General features: G+C 36.8%; 1 protein-coding gene across 14 annotated transcripts in view; it reads left to right on the forward strand.

The window, feature by feature from the left end:
• MAEA (macrophage erythroblast attacher, E3 ubiquitin ligase) overlaps nt 1–22,863 on the forward strand; it is a 52,889-nt gene that overhangs the window by 12,120 nt on the left and 17,906 nt on the right. For 13 of the 14 annotated variants that reach the window (XM_074148013.1, XM_074148011.1, XM_074148016.1 and 10 more), the window contains 2 exons: nt 4,636–4,818; nt 8,497–8,700. In XM_074148013.1, the coding sequence (XP_074004114.1) occupies nt 4,711–4,818; nt 8,497–8,700 (312 nt within the window). In that variant the 5' untranslated portion in view covers nt 4,636–4,710. The remainder of the gene's footprint in view (nt 1–4,635; nt 4,819–8,496; nt 8,701–22,863) is intronic. The other variant, XM_074148017.1, reaches the window with a different exon arrangement.

Here is a 22,863-nt window from a genome sequence, read left to right on the forward strand (position 1 = left end):
TTTTGCTTTCTGCTCTCCCTTTCTATATTGTTAAAAGCTATAGATGGTTTGTTCTCATGGCATGTTTTTTAAAGCCAATTTTCTCTGAGCCTGTAGAGAAAAGCTTGTGTGTGTATATATATATATGTTTCTGAATATTCAATTTATGAATGGATTACTAAGTGTGCAGGTTTAGAAAACCTTAAGAAGAGAAGTGTCATTAAAATGTTGATAGTGAATGTAAAAACAAAGGTACATATGTCTTACGGCATGCTGTGTTGAGGATTGATTGGTTTAGCTTGATATTATTTATATTTATTTAATTTTTTTTTACAGACTGATAATAAACACTTGGGAAGTATATACAGTTTGCTAACCATCATGATACAATATACACAAGTAGTTAATACTTTTTTCTAGTCTCAATATGTATTCATAAAAATCAAGAAAATGCTATCACTTAGTAATGAATGGCTTAGTTAAAAATTTATTTTGATGGAAATATATTTAGTAGATAATGTCACTAAATTTAAGGGTATTTCAAGTTAAATTTGATTAATAATAATTTCTTTATTAAAAGAAGTATTACCTACGGTTTCACAATTTGAACAGTTTTAGCCACTTCATTATTTTAGAACTAGTGGGTCTTGCCTTGGTACCTTATTTGCACTCATGGGCTGGAAGAGAGCTATGGTTGGGCTGAAGGCCAGAGAGCTAACTGTTGAGTTCCGAAGTGTAAACTTAAAAACTGCCTCTGACATTCTTAGCTCTGCTGTTTTCTACTCCCTCCACTAACTGAACAACCAAGGTATAGCTCTCATGGCAGTCCTTCCTCCTTTTCCATCAGTTGAAGCTTTTAGACCCAGAAGGATTCTCTCCTGAGTCTTGTCGCCACAGCTAGAGATTGTCAGAGCATGTTCTGGGACAGCACACTGGAGTTTTCTGCCTTTCTAAAGACAGAGTGAAGCAACTCGTGAAATGAAGAAAATAGATGGATCAGGTTATTCAGTTGTCTCTGCCTCGCTGTTAGTGCTTAGCAACTTAGAAACAGTCACGCTACACTTGCCTCCAGTCAAGCAGACTTTCCTTCACATCACAGTAGCAAAATTTTGATCTTGGAAAAGCATTTGTCACTGTAACTTTACCTCTTGTGTAGGTGGTTGTAACTTAAGTCAAATTCCTTTTCATTAGATTTAAGTTTGACCTGGATTAGTAAATGCTTAAGTTGAATAATGTGTCTGCAGCTGTGGAAGCTGATGAACAAAAGAAGCAGAATCTATTTAGTAACACTGTATTTAAATGCCCACTAATATTTTACATCTCTCCTTTGCATCGTCTTGTATGCTCATGGTGTGAGCCAACTGAGTTGTGGTTTTTCAAGCTCTAATGAGTAGGACAAGTTGGTAATGTGCTTTTTACACAATACCTTCTCATCAGTTCTTGCTGCTTTATTTCAAATTTTTTTTCAATGTTTAGTAGCTGCTTATCCTTTTTTCCTTAAGGAATAACTTCCCTAGGCTGAGTTTTATAGGTCACTCTTGTCCTTAAAGAATAACTGTGTAATCACAGAATGGTGATGGTCACAGAATGGTACTGGCAGTAAAAATTGGAAGTCTCTAGTATGCTGGTGGCAGCTAATAATATGCAACTTGTGACTTACAACTTACACCTGAAAGTAAAAGTGAACCATAATTAAGAATTTTTAGAATGACATTTTTCCAGAGCATTGTTATGTTTTCCTTTCATTTACTTTCATTATTGGAGAAAAAAAAATAAACTTATTGGTATGTCAACTTTTGAAGACTTCTGTGGTAAACCAAACCAGTACTGGGGAGATGAGTCTGTTTTGGAGTGTAGGAGCTGTACGATTAACAAAAGAACTAGCGGATCAAGATGCAGAGTCTAGATAAGATGCTTTCTCAATAAGGAAGGTAGTGGTTGCAATTTCTTAACTTTGGCATTCATAGAATCTGGTCTTGTGAAGTAAGTGTAAAAGCTGTACCTGTATACAATTACAAATATTGTCTAAAAACTTCTGGATCTATAGTAAGTGCCCATATAAATTATGAAGAACTCTGGTAAAGAGGTTTTTCGGTTTCAGTTGTGCAAATATTTTTATTATACCTTTAAAGTAATTCCTCTTGCTATGATACACTAAAATTATGCTTGGCAATATATTTATTTATATTTACTTTCAGAGTATGTAGTAGAACAGTTCAACTCCTAGCCTTTTCCACAAAGGGTATTCAGATCCTTTTGGGGGGAGAAAAACAAGATTCAAAATCTATTGCACCTAGACACAGTTAAATGATATATAATGATGCCAGCTGAAATTGAAAGTCCAATTGTTCTAAATGTCATATGAACACAGACTGTGCCAGAAATTTGCATGCCAAAGAGACAGAGCATGGGAAACGGGAAGTGTTATTGCTCTTGTGTGCAGATAAGAAACTAGGGAAAAGGGAGATTAAAGCTAAGATATTTTTTTTTTTCTAAAACTGACTAGATCTGTGTGTCCAGTTCAACTGACTGCTCAAAATGTAACAAAAACACTTTTTTGTGGTCAGACAGATACCTCAAATCAATAGTAGCTTGTGAAAGTCTTGACTGATGTAGCTTTTCAGTGTGGTGTGGAAAGCTGATTAGCAAGTACTTGCAGAAAGAAAATTCAGTAGATGCATGTAACTGAAGGAAACATGTTCTTCAATGAGTAGTAAGAAAAGTGCAGTGCGGGGGGAAAGGAAGAAGTTGTCTGAATGCTGCCTGGCATCAAGTCTTGGACTTGGAAACAAGATTCCATGTTTAAAAGCAAGAGATGTCAAAATAATGCCCATCCCAAACCACCCATTCTATCCTTGGGTTTTCAAAACCTTTTATCTTTTTTGTGAAAATGGAGAAGGGAGATAAGAGCTAAAGGTGGAATAAAGAATGGTTATATAGACAAATAATGAAGTATTGAAGACTATTAATTGTGATGTTTTATGTGGTTTGAGTTTTGGGGGGGGGTGGGGAGGTGGTGATGCTGGGATTTTAGGGGAGGATGCATAAGGAAAATAATAATTGTTTTAGCTTGGTACTTCCTGTGGTAAAGGCTTGTTCTGTCGTTTGTTTAGATCTTAGTTTGAGATGCCAAAAAACATTCAATAGATCGTTTCGTTCTTTCTGAGAGGAAGAGGAGCTTTTTCATATCTTATCAGGAGTATCTTTGTGTTATACTTCTACTACAAATAAGAGCAATCTATTGTAGGTCATACAAAGTCTTGGAAAGCAAGTACTTTGGCTCATCATCCTTACTCTGAACCTAAACAGTTTAACAGTCCATCTCTCATTGTGAATTGCAATGGTTATGTAGTAACCTCTCTCCTAATAGAGCCCAAAAGGAGACCAGACCCTGGGGATCCTTTCTTGCATGCAAATGACTAGAAGGAAGAAAATGGAGGCAATCTTGATATAATTGATTAGAAGTGATATACTTGAAAGATATGTAATCAAACATATACGTGATATGTACCAAACAACGCTGATTTGCATTTCCTGTTTTACCTTTAATATGTGTAATGTGATTGCTAGCTAAATTGTGCCTTTGATTAATGGAAAAGCAATCAAGATTATCATAACTCCCTGAAGGAACTTCTCATGGCTTTTTTTCAAGATAAAAGAATGAATTAGGTGTATAACACTGGAATGGTTTTAGTTCTAAAATTTCTGTTTCCATGGAGTAACAGAACTCCATGTCTAAATTGCTGATGCTGTCACTGTAGTGGAAGCAACATGAAGCAGCTTAACGTTTCCCATAAACTTTCCCCAAATCATTCAGTACCCTAAAATTTGACTAGGCTGTAGACTACTCCCATATATGTATCATAAATGGCCATCAATAACAGTTTTGATATGGCTGTCCTATAAAGGTGTGGGACAAGTAGGGCAGGAGGCCTCTAAGACTGGTTAGTCTCTAAGCTAAAGAATGGATCTTTAGAGAAATCTAACAAACTTAGTCATACAGTGTAGACTTTTTTTACTAAAAGAAGAAAACTTACATGGAGTTTCTCTTAGCATTCATTATAGTCCTACTGGAATTAATATTAAAAAGTAGTCCTTCATGGGCAGATATAGGTAGGAGAGCTATTAGATTTCCTGAATAACCATTGGTGTATTATGTATAAATTTTTCAGTAGCCAATATGTGTCAGACATGCTTTCTGAAAGGTAACTTTCTTTTCTTTTATGAACTCCTGGAGGAAACAAATGTGAAGTTAAAAAGCCACGTTCTGAAGGGTGATCACTTAGTTGTAGTTAACTCGTAACTTTCCTTTTTCAGATACACATTTGTCTTTGCTTTCCGTTCTCCCTGAAGTGTTTCCATCAGTACTTGCTACAGGCAAAGCAGAATAGGTGAAACTGGTATCAGAAAAGAATCTGCTAGCTTTTATTTCCTGTCACTGTTTTTTTAATCTTTGAAGTCTTAGCTCCTTGCTAAGAGGGCTTAAATAAGAGCTTTGATATAAGAACTCAAGTTCAGTGTCCTCTGTGTGTCCTAGTGTCCTGAAACCTAGATGTTCTTCTGACTGTATCAGATAAAATCATCAGTCTCTTTAAACTCTAGAAGACCTGACCTTTTTAATACAGAAATTCTAATGACTTGATATTTCTTATTTAGGTGCCATATGAAACACTGAACAAACGGTTTCGAGCTGCACAGAAAAACATTGATCGAGAGACTAGCCACGTTACAATGGTGGTGGCAGAGCTGGAGAAGACGCTGAGCAGTTGTCCTGCTGTGGATTCAGTTGTTAGTCTCCTGGATGGAGTAGTTGAAAAACTCAGTGTTCTGAAACGAAAGGTAAGTGGTGTTCTACCTTGTGATTGCTTTGTCTTTGCAAAGTTAACAGAAGTAGTTTTCTGCAATGCTGTTTGCTTGGATTTTCTTTTCAGGATATAGATATTACTGGCACTGTAAACAAAGGTCTTAGAATGCACAGCAGAACACCAAAACTTGCTGCATCTTGCTTCGCTGTGCTTATGAAACATGACTTGGTGTTCCATGACTAAGTTTAACAAACCTCTGTTGAGAGGTAAAATTGATACATATTTATGGTGCTGAAAAGGAATTTCTCTACCCACAGAAAAGAAATAGTAGCAAAATGAATTGCTTTGTATCAATTCCTTGTCTAATGGAAAGGTTTGTGCAGTTGCATTAATTGATTACTTGAGGAGCAACAACAGGTAGAAGATGAGTCTGAAAAATGTTTCAGTTTCAGGGGGAGCGGGTGTAGTTGTATGCAGTGGTGAGGGTTCTTTGCAGAAGAAAGTGCAAGTTGTCCTGGATTGTTACTTAAACATTTTTTGTAAACGCTAAACTTGCAAGTTGGAAGGTTCCTAGGGAATACTACTAAAAGCATTTTAAACAAAGTTTAGCAGAATAACCTGCTTCTAGCTGTTAAACTTGAATGTTTGTGTGAAATGCAGCGAAACGTTCATGCTTTTACCACCTCTAAGAAGAGTGAGTTAAAAACATAAACTATATAGTATAAGGCATCCTTATTTTGGATGGGAATATTACTCATCCTGAGACTCATCAGAACACTTACTTGAAACAAATCTTGCAGAAAAATGAAAATAGCTCTGTTGCCTGGCTTTAGAGCAGTGCTTCTCTAAAAATAAATAGATGAAGCAAATGGTAACAGAGTCATTTCATTAAAACTTAAATGAAATAACCAACAGATATAAATCTTGAGACTATATTAAGTGAAGCGTCAAAATACCTTGGAGGTTTGTAACATGAAAATAACACTGTCATGTATGTTGATTTGGGGTTTTCTGCTTGAACAGGTTAGCTAGGTGTTGAAAAGCTGTTCTGCAAAAGACTTCATAAATCTAATTGCTATTTTCGTCTTTGGTTTGTAAGACTTAGAGGTCTTGAAAGATATGTTTTCTTCACTTCTCTCACAGAGAAAGAAATTACTGCTATTTCTGCAAGAGGTGTTAGATTTTGCTTGTAGGTGTGTAATAATGATGTGGAGGAGTAAGTTATTTACTTGTTAAATCTTTGCTGACTGTGGGGGTGTGTCTGAAGGCATTGCTGAATGTTTTGGGTGCAAGGCTCCATTTTAGTGTAATTGCTCATTTGTTTTTGACTGCCTGAAAGACTGTGGGGAATCTTATAGCTGCTCAGAAAGAACAAAAGGCAAAAAAATCTGTTTAACAGTAAAAGTCTTCTGAAATACAAAGGTCTTGTTTCTGCTCCAAACCCTCAATTCCAACTGTCTTTTCTGTAATCTTTGCCCCAAGCAAAATGATTGTTTTCTTTAGGGCCTTTGGACCCATGTGGGATCTCTGTTTCTTCCTGTGTTTAGACAAGGATCTGATGAACTGCTGAGATGGCCATAATAGAATTAGATGGTTCCTTTATTTAACACCTTAATCACTCTTAAAAAAGAGCTTTTTGAACACAGCAGGTTTCTTGGGTTCTGAAAACGATCCTTGGGAAACCTAAGCCTTTGTGTTTTCCCTTTTGTATCCTGTTTAATATGCTTGTTCCCTCAAGTTCTATTAATGTCCAGCAGGGCAAGTCCAGATAGACTTGCTTCAGAGAATTTTGAAAAGGATCTGTAGCCTTTCTGAATGCACGAGAAGGATCAAAAAACAGCAAGAGCTGTAAAAGTCCAGATACAAGACCATATAAGGAGAGCCTTTTGGAATGAGAAGGGATTCAACCTTTGCGCCCGCCTGCCTTGAATTTTCCTAGTTGTAGTCAGAATAATTCTCAAGGTTGCCTTCACATCTGATAATACTGCAGGCATCTAACAAGTGAAAGTGAGTTTTGGCTTGAGTTAGTATTTTCTTGCTAAATAGGAAAAGACTCAGTTTATAACTTAAACAAAATACTGATCTCCAAACCGTATGTTACAAAATAAAGCTAAACTCAGCAATAGAAGTAAATCGGACTTCAGTAATAAAAGTAACTCTGGCTATAAATGTTTACATAAATTTCAGTTAAAAACTGTCTTATATAGTGACTAGGGGTTTAGATACTTGAATTTGGTATCAAGGGCCAGATGAGAGTCAGGCATAGTTGGGGCAAATGCTCAGTAGGCTTTTCTTGCACAAACTTTCATTTATTTCACTTTGCTTATCAAACATTGATCCTTCCAGAAGAAGTCTGTAAATGGTCATGTATGGTAAAAGCAATTAGAACCAAACTGTGCTGCTGGAGCTGTTATCCAAGGATGATACTGTAGCCTGAATAGCTTGAGTACTGGGAAGGTAGCTGTGCCAGCGTGGAGTGCAAAGTGGGCTGCCAAAAGCCAGCCCAGTTATTTGGTCTGTGCTTGGTTGGCAAACCTGCATGGACTTTCCTGTTGCCATAGCTGTGCAGTTATTCAAACACAAGCCGGTGAGCCTAAAGTCACCACAAGTAAGACAACCCAACCTGAAATTGCATCACTAGTGATATATCGCAGATGGGAAAGGTGCTAAACCTCCTTTGTCTTTTGGTTTGCTTTTACCTGAGCAAGCATATAAAAGTACTGCAAGCTTTCTTGTGTTCTGTAGCTTGGCATGACCCACAACTGTCACATGCTGTATACTGAGTCAGCTAGCATTGGATTACATCATGTCTGTAATAAAATTGCCTGTTAAAATTTGCAGCATAACTAATCAGCCATATAACTTGAAGGCTGAAGGAAAGTAAGTTGACATGAGTGTGTGTTTTTAATTAGAAAAAAAAAAGTGTTGTGGGGATATTTTGTGGTGTGTGTTTTGCATTGGACATGCCAATCTGTTGGTTTAAAAAAAAAAAAGTAATGTTGCTTCCTCTGGACAAATTTGTTTTCCTAAGTAAGGCTCCTAACAGTAGTTCCATGTTTCCAGAGAAGCAGAGGTCAGTAAAATAATACCTGGTAAAATAAATAAGTAAATAAAATAAAGCTGGTAATTTTTGAAAAACTGCTCCAAGATCCTTGAATTAAAGGTGCCAAGGAGTCAAATGTTTCTCTAATTTTCATTATTGCATGACTGATTAAAATGGCTCCAGTGTATTAGAAGTAATGTGGGTTTACTCTGCATCACTTCTCGGTAGAACTAATTGAGTAGGGCAGCTGCTTGAGGAAGAAGCCATGCATAGGTTAGAGGTGGAAATTCATGATTTTTCAACTGTTTGGACCAGGTGACTGCAAACCTTCACAAAGCTCTTTGCAGACTATTACAGCAGTTGCCGCTGTAGTTGATACATTGCGGTTTTTGGACTAACTGCACATTAAGCAGAAAAATGCGTACACTCATAATACCAAATAAGTCAAAACTTATTTATGTGCAAGAATATCTCTGAACTGGACCAGCTGAAACTTATGCACTGCCATAGGAAATATTGTTCTAAATAAATTTAAAAAACCCAAACACTATTGGGATTAACTGTATAATATGGAAAGAATGCTTACAAAAAATTCTTACTGTGTTTTGCTTTAAAAGCAAATTGAAAATGTATAGCTCTTATTTGTTCCTGTTCATTTTTACTTTTTAGGCAGTTGAATCAATCCAGGCTGAAGATGAAAGTGCAAAACTCTGCAAACGTAGGATTGAACATCTGAAAGAACATAGTAGTGACCAGCCAGCTGCTGCGAACATGTGGAAGAAGAAACGTATGGATCGTATGATGGTGGAACATCTTTTACGCTGTGGCTACTACAATACAGCTGTAAAACTAGCAAGACAAAGTGGTATTGAGGTTGGTAGCAATACGCACTAACTTACTAATGAAGCAGTAGTAAAGAGGAAGTTGGCAAATAAGAACAAGCTGCTTTAGCCCTGTATCAGCTATTTTTATGTATTAACATGCCTTTATTACTGATGTTTATCTGTTAATCTTTCTAGGCCTGAGTTTGTTCTCATTACTTGACATAAATTGTATTTTAATGTGTTAAATAAGCCAAATTGAAGGCCTAACTTTTAGTCACAAATTAAATGCTTTTAGATAAACACCTTGCCCTATTAAAACTTAGAATAATTCTCAGATGGCATACAGAATTTCTGGTTAGAGGCCTTTAGGCCGCTGATTAAGCAGTTGGTGGAGCTTCCAATCTGTCTAGCCACACTTAGATGATATCTGTAGGTGACCAGACTGAGCAGAACAGCGTGGGCTGACTGCAGGAACAACTGTTTTATTGTATCATCCTATTATTTAATGCATCAAGAGGAAAGCTGGCTTCTACTTTGGAAGACAAATCTTGATACAATTTGGGATTTTTAGTAGCCAGTGTACCTTGTGTGGTCCATAGATATATTTTGCTGGTTTGCTTATTTTACCGTTTATGATTCTGTGCTTGTCGCTTTCCTTTTCACTGGTTATCTAGTTTGTTTTGCTTCTATCTCATAATTGCTTATGAAGTGTATGGAGTTTGTGCACCTTGTTGTAGTTTCTTTATGCAGAGCAATGAATCCTGACAGCCACAAGGACATAAAACTGATTCTTTAAGAACTTGCTATTTATTTAGAGAAATAATGCTTTGCTGATTTTAGGTAGCATTTGCTATTTGATCCTCAGTGATTCTTGAATCTTAAGTTCTTCTGATATTCCTGATTCCACAATGTATGCAACTCTTCTGGTTAAAATCTTTCTCCTATAAAGATAAAAGGTGCTGAGAGTTCAGTTGTATTATATGATTTATGTGCTTTGCCGTTCTTATGTGACATAGTTGAAAGCATCTTTCTGCTCTAGGTAAGGGGAAGAGATTTTTGTTACTGGTGTGAAATAACAGCATATGTACCTGTTCTTTGTCTTGTACAAGGACGGTATCTGTCACACCTCTCTTACTCCTCGGCTGTTTTACCAGTCTGATCCTGTTCAACCAGCAGTGATTTCAGTAAATGCCAAAAAGGAAACAGCAAGTAGAGGTTGAATGGAAGGGAGAGGGGAAGTGGGTTTCAAACTATTAATATAAAATAGTCCTGAAGAAATGCACTGAAGAGGTTGCTGTGCCTCACTAAAGATAGCCCATGCGTGTGAATCAGAAAATACAATTATTCTGGGATAATTGCAGCTGAATGGTCAGCAGCTCTTCCACTTCTGGTAGAAGTTTCCCTCTGTTTTGAGCAGGAGCTCATCTCCTGCTGAGTCATCTTGTTACCATACCTACTTGGTCTGCTGAAAAAGCACTATGGAAATATTTTTCACTTTACAGCAAGTTTTATTGTGCCTGATTAAGTAATGCTCAGCTTTGGTTGAGACATGAGCATGGAAGTCCGTCACTATACACTGCAAGACTGTGTGGTATGAAGCACCTCACTTGTGAAGCCTTAAAGCTTTTCATTCTGTTTGCCAAATAGGAACTTTTGTGTTTAAAAAAAAAAAAATTAAATAAGCTTATTTAACTTCTGCCTTCAAGCCTATGTATTTTTATTTGCATAACATCAGAGTAACTTGAATAACACAGAACTTAGTTGCACATGTTGAATGCACTGAGGCCATATTTCTTCTGGTTTGCTAAAATTATGCATTTTACTCAAAGTTTACCTTTTGGCTAAATGAGGATAGACTTCCCTCAGTCTCTTAATGCTGTACTCAGTCTTTCCTACTATATGGTAATACTCATTCTGAACAACTTTTACAACAGTAAGATACTGAGACTTGATCGTTATACAGAATTTGTGGTTTTGCTGGTTTAATAAGACAACTTCTCTAGGGTGTTTTTGTTCCTTTCTTGCTGAAGGATATGAGCATTGAAATGTTCTTTAATGCTTAATAATGTAACTTTGCTGTAGAGATTTCAAAATACCATGGTATAGTTGCTGTATAGGGAACCTGGTAATGTCTATTACCTGATTTATTATTTTTTTTTTATGTATCAGGACAATATTGCTACCACTGGGTAGGCACTATACCCTAGTAAGAACCTGAAAAAGAGGTGAGGCTGGTGACAAGTTGACCGTAGACCCAGCAATGTGTTCTTGTGGCAGAGAAGACTCAACATCACTCTGGGTTGCATTGGGATGAGAATCGCCAGCAGGGGAAGGGTGGCGATCCAGGCCCTCTACTCAACTCTGGTTAGACCCATTTGGAGTGCTGTATTTAGTTCTGGGCTTCTCAGCAGGCGCACCGGGGTGGTGCAGTCTCCCTGTACCTGGAGATACTCAAACCCAGATTGGACTGGGAAAGGTCTTAAGTAACCTGTTGTAGATGACCCTGCATTGAGCAAGGGGACTGCACAACCTCCAGAGGTCCCAGTCTCAACGGTTCTGTGATTCTGTTTCTGATTGCAGACCAAATGGCTAAAAGTGCCCTTTGCCACTATTTGAAAAGGCTGAATGATACAGCTTTTTCCATTTCAGTTATAGCTTGTGTATCCTAGGTTAAGCATCTTTCAGTAGCTGTTAGACCAGTCTTAGGAGCATGTCTGAGCCTGCTTGTTTTAAGTTCCTTGCATGGCTTCTGAATGCTAAGAGATCTGAAGAGCTGCTAAGGTGCTTCATGGGTGGAAACAGTTTAGAAAGCATTTTCTTTTAGTGGCCAAAAGCAAACCATTAAATCATTTATATGTTTGCCAGTAATACACAGCAGACAATTTGCTCAAAGATCGACTATGCACCATAGTGTCCAATTCTGATAGTTATTGATGGGCTGTGACAAATTCTGGTCTGCTTTCTAAATTAACTACCTTCATAGGAAGGATGTTCTTGAATTCTTGTCGTGGAAGATAAGCGCTTAAAAGCCATGGTTATAAGCTAGGAAGCAAACAGCTCTGAAAAGAAAAGCTGGATGTGATAAATTATAGGGAAGTTTAAGTATTAGAGTTATGAACTAGCTTAAGTTAGAAATAACTTCTGGCACGTGGCATATATAAAGCATAATATTATATGGCAATATAAGGAGTAAACTACAAACATGTAATGTGTGTGATGTGTCTTTAAAGAAAAGTAATGCTATTTGGGAAAGAAAACAAAAACGTGAGTAATATTAAAATAAGAGCTGACAGTCAAGGGCAGAAATGTCACATTTGTGCCAAAGTAAATATGGGGTGGAGGGGATTCTATTGTGGACTTTTTTCTTGATATCTTCTGGCTCCCTAATGATGTGAAAAACAGTATCAGTTGAAGATATAAACTAGATGTTAAGTTTTTGTTATTGCATACAAATGAAGCTCATCAGTATCAGCTTGTTACGCTTAATGATCTTATTTTGACTCTATTATGACCTTGGAATGCAACACCAATATAAAAATGCATATTTTCATCTACAGATTCATATATTCAGCTGGCTGGCAGGGTTGTCTGTTAACTTAAACTTGGGTATTCCATGTTCTGCTACATTAAATCCTATCTCATTTCTGTGCCATTAATTGATAGGCAAATCAAGTCTTGGAAATGTGGTGTTTGAGTAGGAAGTTGCTTGCTGTTTGTAGATAAGTTTCATAATTAGGTTAGGTATGTAGTGTTTTGTTTCCTGTTCTTGGGGGTGGTTGTTTTCTAAATTTCTTGGTTTTTTTCTAGCCCCTTTTTTAATAGGCTAGAAAGAAAAAAGAAAAAAAAAAAAACCAACACATAAAGTGTCATGTGCTTTGCTATGTAATAGCCATAGTGATTTTTGCCTATATGAATGAAAACAAACCCAGATACTGAAGCTGCCATTCTCTCATATGCTATAAATCCTCTTTCTGTCTTTGCTTAGTTTATTTTAGTAAAAGAGTATGTGTCCTTGCCTTAATGCCCATACTGTACAAAAGTTGTACAAGTGGCAATGTTTTTTTCTGAGAAGAACAGATTCAATTTAAACCAAGTGTCTGTGTGTTAGGGTGAGGAGCAAGTGACTTAGAAATCTATAAAGCACTGAGGGACAGAACTACTACGCCCCCAGGAGGGTGGGCAGTGGCTCTGTAAAGGTTGCAGGTATAAGAGAACACTTGAGTTGTAATAACTCTTTTAAATAGATTAAAACTGGTTAACTTGACCTTGTATCACAGATTATGCATGCCAATGAAAGTTTTGCAAGTTAATGTTCTTAGATCAGAAATTAAATAGGTGTATCATCCTTCAGAGATACTTAACTAGCCATTTGCATTAATCCCACAGTGTGCTTTTTGCTTTTGAGAAATATTGAGGAAAAAAAATTGACTTCAAAAATTTTGTCTAGATACAGGTCAATGTTTAGAACAGTCATATATTAGAAGGGCTTCCTGACACTTGAAGCAGCATTAAACCAGCTGACAGCAGTCCTAAAAAGATAAGTTTCCTTGAAGTGGGAGTTCAGATTTTCAGTTTTTGTCAATGGTTTCCTTCTCGAGTGGAATTTCTAAATCCGTGGTAACGGTTTTTCCATGGGGAATATCAAAATAGGGCAGATATTGCAAAGCCATTCTGAAAATATTTCACTGTCTTTCAAACTGCTATAGTAAATATATTTTTTTTAAAAAGGAATTTTGATTAGTATACATGAAAGGAATAATAGTCACTGAAAAAGCTGATTATCTTTTGTTTTCCCCTTTCTCCAATTTGGTCCAGTTCTTCATGTTTTCTACTGCATAAACGCAGCTTCAGTTTTAATAATTTGGAAACCATTTTGAGTGGATTACCTGCAGCAAATTCAGGTGTGTTCCATCATCTTAATTTTGTTACAGAAAGTCATGAAATCTTATTTGATGTCCTTTGGAATAAAAGAAACTTGAATTCTTCAAGTCAGGCTGCCCGGCTTTTAACCAAGTACCTGATCTCTTCTTTGTACTATTGTGCATAATTGTTCCTTTTTTCAACTCCAAAGGTAAAGGTTCTTTCCTTGCTTTCTAAAAGTGTTCCTCAACACTGTGAAATGGATCCTTCAGCTGGGACCTCAGTAGAATATTGCTGAATGATTTCTCTGTTATGGGGCAAAAATCTTCCTGAAGCTGCAGTTTTTGAAGTCATCCTTTCCCTGAATAACTGGTCCTACTTGATAACTCTCTCAAAAAAAGGGAGATGGAAAATGACCTGTACATCTAAGCATCACAAACAGGAACAGTATTCAGTCTTAACTCAAAAAGTGAATGAAAAATGCGCACTAAGAGTACTATTCCAATCAAAATGTGATAGGCTTGGGTTTGCTTAGGTCTCTCTGAAGCTTATCTCTTGGTGGTTGACAGAGGAGAGCTGATGGTATAGAACCCGTAACTGCTTGGATTTTTAAGGAAAGGTCCGTATTCCATATTTTAGAAGCTGATTGTCTTTGCCTGTCCCACTGGACTGAAAGTTTCTTATGCCTGTGTAGCTGGTGTTCTTGCTCTGAAGGATGTGCAGGACAAAGGCATTCTGTGGTCAGTGAATGTCCACAACTGCAGGAAGATCTGCATGTCAGGAGGAATGTGCACGTAAGATCTATATCAGTTCTGTGTTTCTGGAGACTGATCTGTGCTCCACTGAGTCTTTTAACACTGCAAGAGCTGCATTCCACTTTGTGAACAAATAGAGTATTGCCATAGTAGACTGATAATAGTATATGTACATGGAAGAAGCGTGTGCTTTGTTTGATATGGCTATATTCTACCAGTCTTCTCCCTGAAAGCCTGAAATAATTATTCAGATTTAACTTACAGGGTTAGGTGAAGTAGGAGTGAAAACTTAAGTCTAGAGTGAAATTTATTAAAAAAAAAAACATGCCTAAGTGAAACTTAAATCTGGACTTCAATCTAAAATAGTCGTAACAAATAAGCTACATAAATACAGTTCAAGAGCATTTGATCAGTACACTTTTAATTCTTAAGCAGGATGAATGTCAGTAATATGTGATTGCTTCAATCAATAAGAAATAAAAAATTTAGAAAAGCTTAAGTTTGAGTGAAGGAAGCCATATGATCTTAAAGTTAAAAGCTGAATAAGTACTTCTTTTAACGATCATACCATTGTACCCTTAGAGATCTTCCTTGTTAAGACACGTAGTCCAAGAATGGCTTGTAGGCAAACACACAAATATGTATTAAATTAATTCATCAAAACGAGTTTATATTAATAACACTTCAATTTTAAATAGGTAAATAGTATTCTGCATAATGCTTGAATGTATTCATTGCTTCACTGTCATGCAGAACACAGATAAGCTGACTAAATGTGGGCTGAATGGCAAAAGGTGCCTTTTGTCTGGAGCTATTTGTGTCCCTCTTATGACTTGCTGTTCCCACACTAGAGGTTTGAGAAAGCTACATCTGAAGGAACTCCTACACTGGCTTATTTAAAGGTGCCAGGATGTTAACTTGTGCTGTTTTGAGTTACCTTACAGTACTAGCCCATAGACAGCAACTCAAACTCCTTTAGATGTGTTTTGGCTGTTTGTAGTGTAGGCATGGCAACTTTCACTGGATGGGTATAATGAATGTCTGGGTGTGTTCATCTGAATTTCAAAGTGCTGTAATTCCTGAACAGCCTTACATCTGCAGTTTGTCTCAAGCATCTTGGGGAATTAGAATTATGTAAATGGGAAGTAGTCAAGATCGATGCAGAATAACAAACTTTCTCATTACAAATCATTTGTCACTTCAAAAGCCAACAACATGAAGTGTGCTGTGATGTTGAATGTCTGTTTTTTTCAGTCCTTTTAGACAAAATGGGTTACCTATAGTGTATCATAACAGGGAAAATTTATTACAAAATACTTAGTCTGAAAGGCTAGTGATTCAAGAATCAGATTCTTGAATTGAAATTTTATCTAAAGGGAGAATGGTGTTATCACCTGTAGATTGCCTAGATATAAGACGTTTCGTTTCAGTTATGCCTCTGAGATTTTTCGTGTTGTACATTTTCCTGACAGGCATTCCTTCAGATTGTAAATATTTCTTTACATTTTACACGTTTGCTTATTACAATACTAGATGACAGGAGTTCACTTTTTTTTGGTGAACCTGTGTAGCTGCTAATACAGACTGATGCCACAGGGCTCATTCTCAACTGGCAAAGGATTAGTTGTCTTTCCTCTGCTAGAAGAGGCCACAACAGAAAATGGCCAAGGTAGAGCTAAGACCAGAGGCTTTTTTACTCCCTGCCCAATGATGCATCTTAAGCTCTAGAGGCTTTGTCGCATTACTCTAGTGAAGTAATTTATTACTGTGCTTATCGTGATACAATGTACTGCTGGATAAGGTGAAGCTGTTTGTTGAGCTACAAAAATTCCTGAGGCAGGAGTAGAGGATGCATTGGGAAAACAGCTTGCCAATAACCAACCTAAGTGCCAGCTGCAGCTCTGAGGCTCTACCAAAGTGGCTTATGTGCATGAGCAAAAGTAGGCGGATGAAACTTCTGTCTTTATTTGGCACTGGAGCCGTCAGTACCAGAATATGTATAGTTTTGGTGACCACACCTTAGGAAAGCTGTTAGAAAAATTGGAAGGAGATGACTGGAAAATGTAAGGGGGGGGTGTGTGCTTTTGCTAGGTATGAGAGCAAAAACCATATACCAAGGAACTTCATAATCTAGTGCAGAAACAGTTAGGGAGGAAACAGTACACAGAATCAGAAGTCAAGAATTCAGGTTTGAAATCAGACAGAAGGTTAGAACGTGATTTAATCACTAGAACCAGCTACCAAAAGAAGTACCAGCATCTCCTAATGTTATACAAAGACAATAATCTTCTGACAGATAATCAGTCAATGTAAGTTACTGGGGTCTTTCAAAGATAACGAGGTAAAATTGAAAGGTCTGTGCTATACACAGGTCATGGAAGATGCTCTCATGTGAAAGTTCGGCTGTACACCATGGGATACTGTGTTTACTTTGTAGACAAAAACTTTTCTGGCTCTTCTGTTGATGAATCTGTGGTTTGGCTGTCTGTCTCCACTTTTTTCTAATAGTGAGCTCTGCAGCCGGCTTTTGAGTAGGACATTCCATCAATTACTCTGTTTATTTTCTCTGTAATCCTGTTAATGTGCATAGCATTATAACACTTAATAGTAGCTTAATAAACTTCAGACACCATTATTTTATGGGCAGAGAGTAAGGAAGCCTCTTAATGTTAGTTTGTGCCTCGTTTTAACTGATCTTCAGTAACTAATGTTGCTGTATTGTAGCTACCTATGCCATTGTTTTCTTAATAATTTGTGTTTCTCTTTGATCTCAATGCAGTTTATACATAATCTGCATTCACTCTGAAGGATCTGTCTTATAGCCAGCGGCCTTTTACTCCTCCCCTTGTATAGGGAAGAGGAATTGACCGCAGAGGGAAAAGTCTCTATCCATGTTACTGCCATGAAAACTTATTGCCCTGTCCAACTTTTCACCTGCACCTCATGTTTTTCTTTCCATACCTGTTTCCAAGTAGGCAGTGTTACTGTGGTATGGTCTAGTCCTCCTGCTCCTGCCCACTGAAGTGTTTCTCACTGTTTTCCCACCACAGAAATGCGCTAACCACTTTATTCATCCCCAGATGGTCCTGTTGTCTACCTTTTAACTCCTTATGTCTGCCTTCTTCCCAAGTTGTGTAATGATAATCTTGGCATCTAGATGATCCCTGGATTTTCATCACAGAGGAAACTTTTAACAAACTAATATATTAATATAGAAGGCTAATTTCACTTGTTTGTTCATAACTGTTCATTATTGCATTTCTATTTCAGTTCCATAGCTGCATCCTAAATTATATTGAAGGTTAGGCTGCACATTGAGGGTGTGTTGTTCAGTATGTGAGTAGTCATTGAAAACTTAACACAGCTTTTTTTAAAGTTGCTGTTTTAGAGTGGTCTAAGAGTTTATTGTATTTCATATAAAATCAGCTTACTGTATTACTGAGTGCTAAACTGCATCAGCAAAATCTTTTTTAATATGAAGGTAGTGCTCTTATGCACATAATATGTATCGATAGTCTTATTAAAACTGTCATTGGTACATACTCATGGCAACAAGCCACTGATAGCTTGAGGCATACTGGCCTATTTTCAAGTTAGTATTGATGCTAGTAGGCAATTAAATAAACAATTTGCTTGTTTAAAAAATACATAAACAGCACCTTATGATGTTATGAATCACCTATTTTATACAACAAATAGCCTATTTTATGACTGTTGGTATTTCCACCAAGGAAGCTTTCTTCTCTACAAAATGCTACCTTTTTCCACCTGAATTAAATCTTTTTTTTTTTTTTTTAATCTTTTCATAAGCCTAACTTTTCTTTTTGGATGAATCATCTTGTTTTGAGATAGCTCATGGAGGATTTGAAAATACCAAGTATTGCTTGTTTTAGTACTTGTTTCTGTTTCGTTTTGAGCTTTGTTAAAGATTCACATTTCACATGTGAAATATTCTGGATTTTATTTTAATAGATAAATGTTCATGTGACTTATAAGGGATTTTATCATGCATTCCTTCTGACAGCTTTCCAGACTTGTGGCTGGAGATGTCATAAAAGTACTTCAATTCATGTGCACAGTAGAGAGAAATATGGAGAGAAATGACTGTTGACCTGACTGCTCCAAATCTTAAAATGTTACATAAATTAAAACCCTCAAATGAACACTACAGAAATTTTGAGCACAAGCTATATTGCTACTAGAGAAATGATGGTTTTGTTCTTTTAAAGCCTTTTTTGACATAAGATCAAAACAGAAGTTGCTATTTTCTTGTATCTGGTGCTGAAATGTGGAGCAGTTTTCTTGGTGAATTTAGAGCCACCTGTCTAGATTTGAAAGTGTATATTGAAGAGTTTGGGTTTTATACTGGAATGGACTAATCAAAACTTTGTCTTACATATTAAAGAAGCAAAATCATTACTGACCCTTTAAAAAGGATTTATAGTGAAGTTTAAATTTTTACCTGCTGTGAAACAGAAACTCTACCTCTCATGAATCTACATATTACTGTCTTTTTGTTATGGCTGTGAAACTAATGAATGTTTGTAATTTAAGCAAAAAATTATAATTTGAGGTATAATTAGAATGTAAAGACATTTGACTAAAAAAAAAAATTGGATGAAGGCTTCTGGATATATGCTGATGTCTGTCTTGGTTTTTAGCTGGGAAAGGGTTAATTTTCTTTCTAGTGATTGCTGTGAAAGGAATGTCAGTAATACTTTTTTTTTTTTTCAGTTGTTGCTAAGTGATATTTACACTATTCAAGGACTTTTTTCAGCTTCCCATAGAGGAATAGACAGAAGGATGGAATGGCCAATGAAATATTCCATACCATAGGCGTCATACTCAGCATATAAATAGGGGGCAGCAATCCGTGATCACTGCTCAGGATGGTGCCAATTCACTGGGCAGTGAGAGTGACCTGTGTCACTATTACTACTATTGTTATTTTTCTTTTTCTGTTATTCTTTCTATTAAACTGTATTTATCTCAACCCATGAGGGTTTTTTTCCCCTTCCCACTTCTTGTGGGGGGAAAAAGAGGTTGGGTGAGTGAGCAAGCAGAATTTCAAATCCATGTGAAGCTAAAATATCTACCAGTTAGAAAAAAATTGTCCTACTGCCTTTGTATGGACCTTCTCGTTATTTCACAAGTATTATTCTTCGTATAACTTTCACTGTTTTTTTGTGAATCACTTTTTCTTTCTTTCTGTAGCACAACCATGGGACTTCATTAAATTCTGGACCCATTTTCATTTTCCTCTTAGTATTGATACCTGAAACTAGTGTTTAAAGTAGCAATTATTTTTCATTATAAAGCAGTTATTCCATGACTTCTAGAACTTGTGGAGCCTAGCTTTGCTGCAGGTTTGTCCTGTAGCTGATGTAAGCTTTGTTCTGAATTGCCCCCTCTGTGGAAAAAAACCTGCAGCAGATCCTTCCAGTGTTGACTCTTTGGTATCTAAATAATTAGTGTTTGCTGCAACCTTTCCCTCCAGTAAGGGCAGGTGCTGGAATCTTCTGAAAACAAGAGACTGCAAAGGAGAGAAACCTGGCAAGGAGTGAGATCCCCTGAGAATTCTGTCCCTGTCAACTCCTGCTCACACTGACCAGAGAGTTCAAAGGAGGGGACGTGCATCTACATGCTTGGGATGTTCTTACTAAGAACCCATCTCAGAAAATGGAAGTGCCACACGGGGATATAGCTTTTATGTCGGCCAGGAGTATATATTTAGTAGTAATCATCATAAAGGAATTCTCAGTCTTCAAAGTATTTTATACCTTAATAATTGGAGTTCTGTGCAGAATCATAGGGTTGGCAACCTCCCTGCCTGGAGGCACTTGCAGTTTAAAAAGAAGCAGTGATATTTTAAATGCTATATATATGTAAATCAGGCAGAGCACAGGGTGATGGATAGATGTATTATTTGTTTAAGTAAGTCTCTTAAGTGTCTTCAGCCTTCATGTGCAGTTTTCTCTAATAATAAATGTTTTTCTCTAAAGTTTGAACCATTGTAAAGGAATTAAGTAGTTCTTTTATGGTAAAGTTCATGCAGTGCTTAAATAGCTACCCTTCTGATGCCTGGTTAGTGGCTGTTGAATAGAAGGGAAGGTTAGTTCACTTTAATCCAATAGTGAGGGTTTGTTTTTTTTAAGCAGAAATGATAAAATCCAGGTGATCCTTCCTTGTACTAGAATGAAGAAGAATGCTTGTGTTGTGTTCCCCCTCTTTAGTGTTTGCATAATTGTCAGTAATACTTATGGACTGAGTAGTTCTTCTCCTTGAGCAATTTGAAACTATTTTTCAGAATAGTTGTAGAAGCCTAACTAAATGGAAGTTTGATGTTAATCAGTCTTCCCACCCGAAGTCAGGTATTCTGCACTTGTAAGCAAGTTAAGGCAAGGTAATTTAGGCAAAATTATCATGGCAATGCACAGGAGGCTGGAAAGTCTGTGCTGAGAGTTACGGTTTGATAACAGTACTGAAATAATCTGCATGCAGTGTAGGGTTCTCCTGTGCTGCTGCAGTGCTGGAAGTATTGCGATCACTTTTACAATGTGAAAAGTGAAATTGTGAAATTGAGGAAGACTTTTCAATGTTCCAAAAGATGGTAATCTAAAGACTTCAGAATTGCTTTTTAATTTATATACAAGTCAGAAAACGCTTGCCATGATGCTGAATGCCATGTCAGTTGGAGGCGGAGTGTGCAGCAACAGATTTCTTGCTTCAGTTTTTTCTCCACCTGCAAAACTGGTGGCAATATTTTTCTAAAACTGCGTATTTACATTCACTCAATTTTATATGTAAACAAATTATATAAGAGAGGCTCTTCCTGACAGCATATTAAATCTTAGTGCTGTTTTAGAAACTGAGAAAATTTCTGTGTCATCTGCAGCCTAAGTGACTCTGAATTGCAGAGTACCTTCAGAAAACTATTCAGGATTGGGGTTTTAATAGGGATTTTTCTGGCTGGAACGTGAGATGCTTCTTACAACTGCTAACACTGTTAACTGGTTCCCATCCATACAAGATGTGGCAGAGAAGTAGCACTCCAGTACCGGCCTGTGCAGAAGAGCTGTGCTTGTTTTGATAAAGCCAGATTATCCTCTGATAGTCTGCTCTGCTATTTCCTGGCTAATGAAATACACCATGGAGAAGCATCAAGAGTAGGCACCACCAGAAAACGAAGATAGGAAAGCATGATCATGATTAGATTAAAAAAAGAAACTTGGCTGATATGTGCATGGGAAGGGGGGGTTAAGGTTTATTGTCTAATTGTATCTTACTGTTTTCCTTCTATCAATCTTCATGATTAAGACTTCTGACTACTTTTTATCAAATGCAAAAGCTATTTCTTTCCCTACAAATGGATTTCTTAATGCTTTTTTTCATATTGGTCCCTAACTTTCTATCTAGTCAGCAGAGAAGAAAATGCTATTTATTGGTGCAATTTAAATGTGATTGTTAGTTCTGAAAGGAACTCTTTTAATTAAAAATGTTCTCCTCTGTTTTCTGGATACATACTGTCTATTTAATAGAGGTGGCTGCCAAGCTTTGACTACTTTTGGCAACCACAAATCTAATTAGCATTTCTGTTCCAAATAGAACCTTTTATTTTAAATTTGCAAAAGAAATGTAGGAATTCTCTTTTTACTTGAGAGTTTTGTGTCTCTAAGCAGCAGCTACAGTTTTTTTGCTCACAGTTGAGCATTGCTATACTAACACCTGATTGATAAACACATATAGTTGGGATTCTCTCACCAGCTCATTGAAATAGAACAAATGCTGCCCTTATGATTCTTCAAAAAAATAGAAATTTGTTTTGTGATGAAGTCTAAACTATAAAAAGCGAACAAATTAGATGAAACCAGTGGTTTGTTGTCTGCCGAGCATATCCAGCCTTTTTTAATGTAAAGGGAAACGTTTCTGTCTCAATTTGATGTAAAAGCAAAAGCTGTTCATTAAAAGAACACATAGCTTGAATAAGCTTTAGGAGATGTATGGAGATGCTATTATTTTTAACTCAAGTTGAATCATCTTTCCATTCAGCAGCTGTGTGGAAAAATATGCAAGCAAGATAATGAATATAGCTGCATTGTATGTCACATTATTTATACAGATGAATTACACGGGCAAGAGGGTTTTTTTGTGGTCACCTTATCATGCACAGGGGAATAATGCTCTGCTCTTTTCCACTTGAGAATATAATCAGAAAAAACTTCAGACTACCAAGGAGATTACCCTCCTGTTCTTGTAGGAAAAATTCCAAAAAAGAAAATCACCTTTTGTGGAGTGGGTTGGCATTCTTTCAGTCCATTTGCCAAAACATTGATTAAAATGATTTATTTTTTTTTGTTATCTTTAAGGGGATGGGAGGAGTAATTGAAAGTCTGATCTTAATTTTGTTCTGTGAACTTGGCAGCTGCTTTAGGTCTGACCTGGGTCTGACTGACTTGATTTTGATAAAACTAGAACTGCTTGTGACCCTCTATTCACTTAATGGTCTAATGGTTTTGTTGCTGTCGTCATACAATCTATAAAATGTAGTTGCATGTCAACTGTCCTTAATATTTTGTTTTAAACTTACCTCCAAGTCA

Source organism: Numenius arquata, chromosome 5 (assembly GCF_964106895.1).
Source record: "Numenius arquata chromosome 5, bNumArq3.hap1.1, whole genome shotgun sequence".
Lineage (NCBI taxonomy): Eukaryota > Metazoa > Chordata > Aves > Charadriiformes > Scolopacidae > Numenius > Numenius arquata.